The sequence below is a fragment of the Neoarius graeffei genome, chromosome 15, assembly GCF_027579695.1.
Source record: "Neoarius graeffei isolate fNeoGra1 chromosome 15, fNeoGra1.pri, whole genome shotgun sequence".
Taxonomy (NCBI): Eukaryota; Metazoa; Chordata; class Actinopteri; order Siluriformes; family Ariidae; genus Neoarius; species Neoarius graeffei.
The window spans coordinates 20,015,656-20,028,169 of NC_083583.1; the positions used below are offsets into that span (position 1 = coordinate 20,015,656).

A 12,514-nucleotide genomic window follows, 5' to 3' on the forward strand; every position below is an offset into this window, starting at 1 on the left:
ACGGTTTAATTCTGCTTGTCTCTAATCATCTCTACTTCTAATTTCATTGATTTATTTTATTAACTTGTTTTCAGTTTGGTGTAGGTCTATAGTAGTAGTAGTAGTGGTGGTGGTTGCTGTTGTAGTAGTTCATGTTGCAGTAGTAGTTGTTATTTTAAATCTAGTATGACTAATTACCTTGGGTATCAGTTTTTTCAGGTGAATGTACTCTCTGCCGAAGAATGACAAAATAGATGTATTTTTTCTTTTTTTTCTTATCCATGTTTTCTTGTCTCTTTCGAATATTCGTACATAGACCGTAAGACGCCACCTAGCGAAAGACTTGGATCAGGTTTTACTCGCTTGGGACGCTACAAACGGGGACGGCGTAAATACACGAACGGGTCCGATGTATATTCAATATGGCGGCGGTCAAAACAAATTCATCCGCTGCTGAAATCTGTTGAATATCCAGATAATTATGTTGGAAGTTGCATATTTGTGCAAGATTTTCGATATTGAGACCATGAAGTCAAGTAATACGCCACGAAACGTTCCAAATAGGGTATAAAATGCTTGCATCCATACTGGCCCCTGCCCCTCTCGACAATGCGTTCATTATTTGAAATAGTGCGTCTTAGACGTGGGCGCGCCAACAATCTGAGTCTCTGACAGTTTGGTTGTAGCCCGTTTCTGACAGGTTAGGCGCAATTTCAATCTTTTAAAAGACAGCGAAATTTCACCTGATACTTTCACAGTTACTAGATAATCCCAACATATACAACATATTTTTTGGGGGTGTACAAGTTCCACGTCATAACTTCGTGGGATTTTTTTTAAAAATCGGGTCTATGGGATTTTCAATAGTATGGCTCTCGGCTTAGGAACGCTACCACTAGGATCGCTGTGTTTCACTTTCCCTCCCTGTTAATTTTGTAAAGGGGAAAAAAAGTGTGTATATAAATGTAATTTGGAAAGAGGTGCAGGAAGCCCTAGAATAACTTGAAAGCTAATCTAGCTAGGGCTTCCTAGGCTGAGGGGTGAGTGTTTTTTTTTTTTTTTTTTTTTTTTAAATTTCAAACACATGCGCACACAAAGGGGAAGAAAAAAAATACAGATGCATACAGTGTAGCGTAGAAATGCTTTTGAGAATCGTGATTTCTTTTTGTCATGTCACTGAGCCCGACACATGACCATTCATCCTGCCTCTGAAAAAGCAGTACAATTTCTGAAAGGTCGATTGAAAGCTGAAATATAAGGAAATTTGTTGAAATTCTTGCCCATATGTCTTGACCTCATTTAAAAGAGATACCGTAAAAATAACTGTGGAGTATTCCTTTAAATGAAAACTGCATGTAGCTTTTTATCTGTACATGAGTGTTTATGATCTTCGGTTTTGTCCTCAGGTGCTCTGATGCACGAACTGTCAAATGACGGTGCGCGGCGGCAGTTTGAGTTCTACCTTGAAGAGATGGTACTGCCGCTGATGGTGGCCAGCGCTCAGAGTGGAGAGAGGGAGTGTCACATTGTTGTGCTCACGGATGATGATGTGGTGGACTGGGACGAGGAGTATCCACCCCAGATGGGAGAGGAGTATTCGCAGAGTGAGTGGAGACAGACAGACAGACAGACGTGCACGCGTTGCATTTCTTCAAAATGATCTTTCGCTTGGCTGAATACATCATCCTCTGTTTTTGTGTTTCAGTAATATACAGTACAAAACTCTACCGTTTCTTCAAGTACATTGAAAACCGAGACGTGGCCAAATCCGTTTTAAAAGAACGAGGACTCAAGAAAATTAGACTAGGCATTGAAGGTAAGGCTCTTCTCATGGACTTTGTATAAAAAAATTAGAAATGTATGGTAATTAGTCATGTGTAACGTGTTGTCACGTACAAACACGCCCTGTGTCTGAAATCACCCACTCATTCATTACTCCCTACTCACTAGCTAGGGAATTCTATATAGTGAGCTCATTGGGAAAATGAAAAAACACTTTCGGACACTACTCCGCTGCGCTGTTATTTACGTCATTGCTGTCGCACAATTAAAACATGCCGGAACAGTCGGCTAGTGGGTTTTCATTCAAAATAATAAATACGTTAATGTATTTTTGTGATAAGTGCGTATTATACTGAGCGTATTTCCCACATTAATCAGTACAAAGGACTTTTGTCTCCTGCGTCTTTTAAATCAAGGCTGAATCCTTTCTTCTTTGCTGCTGCCTTTTATTAAATCAAATCCGAGGCTTTTGATTAATTCCTCGCTCTGCAACTGTAGCAAGTGTTCTAGGTGGGTGGAGCACAGAAGCACGGCAGGCCAGTACTGAGTTCTCAATAACTCTTTTATTGTCAGCTTTTCAGCTTCTACACGTTTAACTCCTATATATATATACTGGGTGCGATTTGCTGGGGGGGATGGGGGGGGGATCATCCCCCCCTCTGGTTTTTATCTCTGCTGAAAAAAAATCCTCGGAGACAACCCCGTCAATAAAACAAACAAACCAAAAAAAAAAGTTGACATGACAGGCATGTTGTGAGACAGTTTTCTATGGTCTACATTGCACTCACTTTCAAAATGACCCGAAGTGGCAGCTTTGATGTTCACGAACGTCCCCAGCAAATAGATACATTGTAGATAATAACAATATCCAGGCTGGACGACAACGGTGTGCTTGCTGCGTGCGCTGCACTGTGTCCCTTAAGCTAGCCGAAGGATGAAGGCGAGCGCATTCTGTTTGGGGAAGACAAACTTGTCAGAATTCAAAAAACCCTGGCAGCTAAGGTCTCTGACACCGCTCTGCTGCTGAAAGAATTTCGACAGTACAAGTTCAACGGAGTCCAAGGAGAAAATCTCCTCAACTTGCTTTCTGTCGTCTCCACGCTTCCCGTGTCAACAGCAGAGTGTGAACGTGGATTTAGCGCCATGAATCACATCCTTACTGATGAGCGCAACAGAATGAATGTATCCACACTGACAGCCTTCTTTTCCTCGCTGTCAATGGGTCAGACGTGCGTTCCTTCCCTGCTGAGAAATTCGCAGAAATGTGGATTAAAGAAGGGCGAAACGCGGCGGATAGCGCACCGACGGGAAAGCAGAAAAGGCCACGTGAACTGCGCCATCAGAGCAAACTGTTCATTTAGTATTCATGTATTTTAGTGATTTTCGAGTCACTGTCCATTTAATCCGGAGGGAGAGAAACATCACAGCAACGCGACAAGCAATGCGAACTTTGTGTGTTAGTGTTCGTGTATTTAGTCAGAGAGATAGGAAGATGAATTTACTATCTCTGGTTTAGTGTTCGTTTTCATTTAGTGTTATTCATTTGATATCATCGGATGTTATTGAGCTGTTAGCCTATTGTTACCTTAATTTTGTGACGTTTCATGATTTAAAAAAAAAAATCCCCCTTCTGGTTTTTTGACAAATTGCACCCTGTGTGTATGTATATGTATGTGTGTGTGTGTGTGTATATATATATATATATATATATATATATATATATATATATATATATATATACGTATACGTGCCACACACGCGTGTTCTGGTCGGGAGAGCTCCCTTCCTCTGCCCTCTTTCTCCTTATATCGGGCGTGGTTGCTGGGAAGACACACAAACAGGTTAATTCACATCAGGTGTAGGGATTCTGACACTTACCTTCCCTGACTCCGCCCTCCGGTCACAGACCAACACTTGATCACGCCCCCACTGCCACAGCAACTTGTATTTTATCTGTTTTATTTTAGCTTTTTTTTTTTTCCTATTCTCTTACTATTTTTAATTGTACTTGAATATCCATTTATAATGCCTTTCTTCCTCTGTCCATTCCCCCCAACACTCCAGTGCAACCGCAGTGCATGATGGGATATATTGCTTGGTTAGTGACCATCGGTTGTACACTACTTTTCATTGTACATTGTGAGATACTAGGAGTCCACCATATAGGGTGCAATAATTCTCACTATACATTCGGACAGCACTACAAAATGACGAACTCGCTATATATTCCACTCTACAGTGAGTGATTTCAGACACGGGTGGCCTTTCATACAGTTTGTTTTTTAGAAACTATTTTACAGAAGAGCTCTAAACCTGTTAATTTATGCAAGTTTGTTAATTTTTATCTTTTTAAAATGTAGTTTGTATACTTTTGCACTACTGCTTCACTACCTTATCTTTTTCTCTTTCTATATTTTGCTGCTGTAACAATGTAAATTTCCCCTTGTGGGATAATAAAAGGCTTCATTTTTTTCATGCTCCGGTTTCCATCAAATCCTGCGCTCTGATTGGCTGGTGAGCAGGTCCGTATCCTACGATACAGACCCCGGTTATGGACTTCTGGCGACTCGCTAGTTCACAACAACAAACAGTAGAATTTTTTTGTCAACTTTTTTTTTTTAATATAAGATTTATCAAAAATCTTTATAAATTTTTGCCAGCGTTTCTCAGGAGAATAGCATTAATTTTACATCATGGATAGTGATAACGACAGTCTTCACAGCGAAAGCGAGTTTTACTACCCTGAGGAAGAAGAAATAAAAGAAAACATTTCAGGAGAAAGCTAAAAACCTGTAACTTGCTAACGCCAAGCAAAAACATGGCTGAATCCTGAATGACTCAATTTTGTATAAATAGGGGACTACATAGGCAGCAAAAATTTTTTTTAATTTATTTTTTCCCTGCCATGGAAGTGCACTTGTATACCGAGGAGGAAGCCATTTGCATTACAGCCGTGAATGAGGATTCAAAATGGCGGCTCGGCTCAGTTTTCCCTTTCGGGCCCTCTCATTTTCTGTTAGAATTTTGGTAAAGAAAAAAAAAAATATTATTTACCACCAGCTTAAGGTCGGTCCGTATGGTGAAATACTGTGAGCTCGGCCTTGAATACTGACCTCGACCCAGAGGGCCTCGCTCACGGTATTTCACGATACGGACCTCCCAGCTGGTAAATAACATGTATATCTTAAAAAGACAACAGTGGTGGCTCAGTGATTAAGGTTCTGTCATTGTTGTGCTGCCCCTGTTCAACAGCCCTCTGTGCCCTGGGGATGCCGTATCATGGCTGACCCTGTGCTCTGACCCCAACTGCTTAACCATCTAGGATATGCAAAGTAAAGAAACTGTACACTTGGGTACATGTAACTTGACATTTATTTATAGCGGAGCTTTCGCGTGGGCCGAGCTCCATACTTAAGAAACTCTGGTAACCCATCGAGTTGATTTTTCACGGACACACAGGGATCCCAGCCGTGTCCGTCCATCCATGCCCCTCGCGATTCTGATTGGCTGTTTGATTTTGGCGGGAACTAGAAGCGCAAGCGCGCCTACATAACTTATTTTTGTCCAGGGCTCGAAATTAACTTTTTTTGTGTCCCCCAGTGGTCCCGAATTCTGTTGTATTGTCCCGAATGGAAGCAATAGTGTCCCCATTTTTTTCCTCTCTGAAATAACCAGTGGTTAATATTATCATATGAAGTTACTATTATATTTGTAACTATGCGATTTTGAACCCTTTATATCATTTTTACAGTAAGTCACAAAACACAAGTGACACATGTCCTATACATCATCTACTTCAAAATTAGTTATTGCATTTTCAGTTTATTAAACTTTGGTGATCTCACTGTATGAATAGATACCCATTTATTTAAAGGGGCCAACTAGCTCATTCAGAAAATGTTTCAACTCACTACATCTGCAGTACACTTTAGTTGAAAATAAGACCCCTTTTATGTTCATTTCATCTACTTGTACCTTGAATATCTGTTGGCATATGTAAGGCCAACTTATCATTTTTATCATTACCGTTATCCATTTTTATGTAATATACCTGTTGCCCCATTCAGAGATGTTTTGAAAGCCATCAGCCATACCATCAATGGATGAAATGCCCTTGAGCAAGGCACCTACCCCAACATTGCTACAGGGACTGTAACACTGTAAAAAACTGTAAAGTCACTTTGGATAAAAGTGTCCTATCATATAAGTGCAAACAAAGCAGTGTAATGCAAGTTTTTTTTATTGTAACCTTTAGTCATAGTCATTTACATTATTTACAGTGACTTTTCTGACTTTGCAGTCACAGCGCAGCCACGTTTATAATGGCAGTCTATGGGGCTGAGCGCCCGTCCTCTCCTCACTTTCAGGCTTCTCATGCAAAAACTCGTTTTTAACTCGCTCTAGTGACCTCAATTTTTACACTACAGACAAAAAAATTACATCAACGTGTTCAGGAGAGCCTTGTGGCACTCAATGTGAAATAATTTTGTGAATATCTCCTTCCGTTTTCGTGTAAATCCCCGTTGTTTGGAGGGTGCACTCTGAGCAATTACTGCCCTTTCTGTGTCTCTCAGCGCAGCGCGCGGGTGGGGGAGGGGCTGCTTGCTTTCTCTCTCTCACACACACACACACACACACACACACACAGAAGGGACGGGCTGCTCCCTCTCAGAGAGACACAGGCTTTCAAGGCAAATCATTCATTCACAGAGTGCAGCTCAGACCCTGCAATTGTGACTGCTACGCGCACTGCATTACTCTCACAATTTCCCCCATGTAGAACTTTTTTTCTAGATCTATTTTTTTCCATTGTCCCAGATATGATAATTTTGTGTCCCGATGACATTTTTTATGGTCCCCGGGACGTCGGGACACCGTTAGTTTCGAGCGCTGTTTTTGTCTCCAGGTAATTTCATATTTATCGGGTTTTCCGGCCGAGAACTCAAACAGCACAACAAAATAATAATTTTTACAAACTTTAATACAAACTTTAAAAAGATGTCAGAACAAGTTCACCAAGGAGAGAAAGATGAAGTCAAAACCAGGAAGAGAAAGAGAGTTTTGACAGAGGAAGAAAAGGAAGGAAGACATGAAAGAGCGAGAGAAAGGCGAAGAAATCTTTCACAAGAAAAGCGACAAGCTGAAAGAGAAAGAAAACATGTAAAAAAAAATGAATTAATAGAAATGAGTTGTAGGAATTTAATTCTAAATAGTGATGTTGATTTCGAAATCACTGCGAAATGCTTCGGGATTTGACAAGTTGACCTGAATCCAGTCAGTGTTTTCATGAACAGTATCTTTTTGTTTTCAAAACATTTTGCTATAAATCCCTAAAGCACACTGTAGTTTATAGTAATAAAAAGAATAATATACATGTGAGTTTGGAGAAATTTATGTTCTCGTGATAAAGTTGAAATTGAAACACATCAAAGTATGTCATCTGTTGCATGTTTTTCATTTGAGTGGAAGCTCCGCTATTGGGTAGTACCTAATTTTATATTACAAACAATTACGGATCTTTTTAATGCATTGAAACTACAAAACTACAATTTCAAAATACAGTATTTCAGTATACAGTTTCAATCTTGATATAAACACTGGACAAACTGCTTGGCGTTTTTTGGGAACTTCAGTAACGTCCAAGGGAAATTAGTTTTTACACATTTTTCTGTTGTGTTATGAAGCCAGTGCAAGTTGCGAAAGCTGAAAGCCATGCCTTTTCCTTATCAAGGTCAAAATGCATTTTTATATATATAGACCCCTTTCACTGACGTCACCCGAAACCGGAAGTAAACAGACCCTGCGCCATTTTGGAAGACCAAGAAACTCGTGATTCGGGGGAAATAACGGCAGCGGTATGTGAACCCACGAGAATAAAGTGGAGTGGCAAACGACTTAAACAAATCTGAGCTGTTTTATTTATGATTTATTGGCCCAACAGTAGACTTGAAAGAAACCTGTGTGAGACTTGGCAAAAAACTGTGGATATAATGGATAAGTCTGTGCATGATCTGCGGACACTTTGACGTAAGCAAACGCAAGAAATTCAGATTTAAAACATGCTAAAGTGGCCCCAAGTTGATAACTGTATGAGGAGCAAGCCTCCCAGACTTCTACAATTTAATAATAATAATAATTGAGGATGGTTTGGGGCTTGCTCTCCCTCCTATTATATAAATAAAGCATAGTTGTTGTGTAGACATATATCATAAATACATATGTATAATTTGGATAAATTAACCTAAATTATGGATACCTTAATAGTAACAAAAAGTATTAATTTTTCAACTGAAAAGATATATTATTAAAAGATAAATATCAACAAGATTACCTTGGCCATAACTATGTGTAGGTTATTCTTAATAACAGCTGTAATATCACGAACCAAGCCACTAACAACATAATTGTAAGCCTGTAGCCCTTTGTAGGCTTTCAAGTCATCAGCAGTGTAGGCAGTGTTCGAACTACGGGGGTACTCGGGGGATCCGAGATCCCCTGAAACAGACATGAGATCCCTTGAAAACATGATCTGGGAAATGTTGGGGGGTCTCTAAAATATTGGCAAAATGATGTTTATTGACATAGCAATCGTGTGTAATGGGAAGCATTTGCATATCTGAAGTGTTGTATTTACATCAAAGATAAAATAAACCGATATGACAACGACTGCTGCTGCCAGGTTGGTTGTTGAGTAGCCTGACTTTTTTTTTTTTTTTTCCTTGCGTGTGGTATCATTGTTGACGCGAGGTTGTTTTTTGAACATGCCAATGCGGACACGATTTCCCCTGATGAGTTATGACTTCAGACGCGATGCGTGTGTGGAGGTGTGGAGTCCGTGTGATATGTGCGTAAGATAGGCTTCTCATCTGTTTGGAGATCCGCGCTCTGAGACAAGCGCAAGGGACCCCCCGAAAATATCGGCATAGTTCGAACACTGAGTGTAGGCACTGGTTGTAAACAACAAATAGTTTACAATGTCTGGGTAGCAAACAGTGTTGCCAGATTGGGCGGTTTTCCGCCCAATTGGGCTACTTTTGATTACATCTGGCGGGGCAAAAAAATGCATTGGGCGGGTATATACAATTTGGGCTGCTTTTGCCAACAACTGGCGGTTTTTTAATATTGAAAACTGCACAACAAACCGGTATTTTATGGTTTAAAAACAATACAAATACAAAATTCAGTATACATCACTCACTCGTATTATGGTCATTGCAGTGAGTTATTCAGTCGCTATAACAACGTGACGTCACATCAACAAACTAGCGTAGTGCACTGACGCAGAAGCCTGAGGCAGAAGCCCGCGCTCTCTCAACTCTGGTATCCTAGTCGTTCTAGGCTCTGTGCTGGTATTCTGGTAGCGAAATAGTCATCATGCCGAAGTGGGGAAAATATAAAAAACTTTACAGGAAGGAATGGGAGACCAACCCTGAATTAAAAACCTGGATAGTGCCTGTCCCAGCAGACGACAGCAGGGCTCGTTGCAGGTATTGTAACGTTGAATTAAGAGCACACCTCGATGACTTGAAAGAACTGACTGGCTTAAAATAACTTTTCACGGCGTTGTGTGCTCTTGATCCATGTTAGCTGTCATACTGTAGACTAACAGCTGTAGCGCCGTGCGTCTTTCAGCACCCTGGTGGAGAGTGACTGTTCATGTAAATATGGTCTCCATATGTCCATAGTAATCTTTTTACATGTAAATAGCAGGTGGTTACTGCTGCTGTGTTAACTTGGGCCTGGCACTGGGATACACGAGGTGTATTTGGCAAGTTCTGTGATTGTTTTATTATGCTCTTTTTGGTTGTGATTTGCTATCTGTAACAGTCTAGATATTTCTGCAGTGTCGAGTAAGGCCACAAGAGGGTGGCGCCTACTTTTTTGTATCGTGTATGCACTATCTTGTTCTCCCCTGCCACACGGACTTCCATTCTCTTTCTTATGCTTATATTCTCTTGTAAGTGGTGATAGCGTATCAGCCTATGCGATCCTACGCATGTATGACTAATAAACGCAAATACCGTTGAGATCTGGGAACTTAAGCCTTTGGGCGGGATTTTATTGGATTGGGCGGGTTTCAAACTGTGATTGGGCTGGAAACTGTCACTCTCATCTGGCAACACCGGTAGCAAACAGATGGCAGAATTGGTGTCCGGTCCTCCTTATGTTTCCATTCTCCCTTGCCCCGAGTCTTATCATATGGGTCAAACCCATCAATCACAGCCAGTTTCTTCACATACTGTGCCCTTTCTGCAGCTGGTAATGTACTCACATAACCCGAATTATCATCCATCGTGTCACTTTACTCTCGCTCGTACTTTGTTTTATATTGTGAGTGCATGTACTTGGTCTTCCAATATGGCGCCTAACAAAATCTCGCGGCGCGGTGACGTCATGCGGTAGCTCTCTCTCTCTCTCTCTCTCTCTCTCTATATATATATATATATATATATATATATATATATATATATATATATATAAATAAAAGGTTTTGTTACAGGTAAATTAAGTCGCTTTGTTCACTGATGATCCTTGATTAGATCTCACAGGTTATTAAAAATAAATATTTTTCTGCATGCCATTTGCCCAAATGAAGTTTATACCTAGAAAAATTATATTTTGTAGGATATCCCACTTACAAAGAAAAGGTGAAGAAGCGGCCAGGCGGCAGGCCTGAGGTCATCTACAACTACGTGCAGAGGCCCTTCATCCGCATGTCCTGGGAGAAGGAGGAGGGTAAGAGCCGGCACGTGGACTTCCAGTGCGTGAAGAGCAAATCCATCACAAACCTGGCAGCAGCAGCGGCCGACATTCCACAGGACCAACTGGTGGTGCTGCACCCCGGCCCTCAGGTGGACGAGCTGGACATTCTGCCCAACCACCCTGCTCCAGGACACCACTACAGCAACAACTACGAGCCTGACACCGACGCTGCCTCGCCTGCACTCTGAATGCACACCTCTTCCTCTCCCCTCTGTTCTTCCTCTCCTCTCCCACAGCATGCTGCAGCATGGCGCGAGAGTGACACCGTTAACCAGATTGCCTTCTGCACCTCCTTTCGCAGCCTTAGAGCCTCAACAAGCTAGTCTACTGTACTATGAAAATGTTTAAAAAAAAAAAAAGAGGGGACTCGGGATACTGGCATGGGCAGTGTTACCCTTTTTCGTTTTTTTTTTTTTTTGCCTCCTTCCCCTCTTTCTTACTTGACCAAAGGAATTTTTTTTTAATGAAATAAGCAACCTCACTTATTTTGTAATTGGGCTTATTATTATTATTATTATTATTATTTACTACTACTTTTCCATTTCCATTATATTATTGTATTGATTTAGCATTCGATCTTATTTGATATGTATCCTGGGTGGTGTCACTGTGTAACGATCATTATTTTTTCAATTAAAAAAAGAGAAGGAAAAAAAAACAGCCGTCAATCCCGGGTTGATTCCCCTCAGAATCTCCTTTGTAGCCAAAGGAGTCGTGTTGCCTGTTGAATGGATGCAGTGTTGCATTTATGTGTTCAGAATCCCACCGTTCAGAGCTTGAGTCCTTGTATAAAGTTATAACACAGGTTCGTGTGGTAAACCTTGCGCTGTTGTGCAGTTAGTGTGCTATCATGTGCCTCTTGAATTTGCACGTACAAAGATTCAAAGCTTCTGAAAGCGGAAACTTGGATTCTGTGCACTTGTGTAACACAAGCCAAAATAAACATTTACATCAGCTGCTTTTGATAGTGAGGGTGGTGGTTTTTAATTCCGTCAGCTGGCCTTCAGCATGCATTGAATTTACTATCGCTCACAGTACTGCAAGCACTGCCTGCATCCTTACCTGGTTAAGTACATCCACTCAAACGCACACATTTATGGGGCTGTATGTTGAATATATATATTTTATCCAGATGTGAAACCTAGCTGCAGACCAAACCTCGTGTCCAACTGTAGTGTGCAAGTTTTTGTCCACGAGAATGCAGATGGGATGGAAGTAATGTACTGTGGCTTTTTGTTTGAGAAATTATAAAAAAAAAAATGTATTCATGAAAGGACTACTGTGATCAGTCGTGTACACAATGCGTGTGCTGTTGAGGAAAAAATTATCAATCCGTGACGGGGTGGTGTGATGTGATTCAATGCAACCTGACATGAAGTAAGAACACCCTGTCAACTTGTGTTACTGGCAAACTGCAAATAAAGGTCTCCTTAAAGAAAACATGCACACTGTCCCCCATCCAAGTCCCTGTTTCGTTTGTTGCTAGAGAAAGGGTGTGTATTAAAACGAGTGCACTAATATAACCCTGTGATTTGTCTTGCAGCCAGAACCATTGTCAGAGCTGTGGTTGCAGAAAATTAATCAGCAGTCAAAATGGAGAGGTGGTCAAGACAATTAACCCAAACAACCAGCCCCCCTCCAAAAAAAAAAATATTTAACCATCCCTAGAAATGGGTTTGGCAAACAGAACTGGTGTTAACAGGCATGTGGTGTGTTACAGCCAGAAATGAAGAAAATGACCGATGGGAGCGAATCGAAGAAGAGGAAGGCGCTTGAAATGTGTAGTGAAGAGCCCAAGAATTTTCTCCAGCCTTGTTACACATTAAAGGAAAAATCTCAGTGATGAGCAATTCCAGCGTTATGGACGTGACACTTGAACTCAAAATGGCAACAAATGACCCAGTGCATGTTTTATTGTCTCCCAGTATTTAAACAGGTGTTGCATATTTTAAGGCTGTACCATACTGGAGAAGTGATAGAACAAGAACAA

At 40.9% G+C, this 12,514-nt stretch overlaps 1 protein-coding gene across 1 annotated transcript in view; it reads left to right on the top strand.

Moving 5' to 3' along the window:
• Window positions 1–11,968, top strand: part of LOC132899234 (BTB/POZ domain-containing protein 10) — a 35,499-nt gene extending 23,531 nt beyond the window's left edge. Inside the window, exons 6-8 of the mRNA XM_060940976.1 lie at window positions 1,386–1,583; window positions 1,685–1,795; window positions 10,387–11,968. Of these exons, the coding sequence (XP_060796959.1) occupies window positions 1,386–1,583; window positions 1,685–1,795; window positions 10,387–10,712 (635 nt within the window). The 3' untranslated portion in view covers window positions 10,713–11,968. The remainder of the gene's footprint in view (window positions 1–1,385; window positions 1,584–1,684; window positions 1,796–10,386) is intronic.
• The last annotated feature ends 546 nt before the right edge of the window (window positions 11,969–12,514 follow it).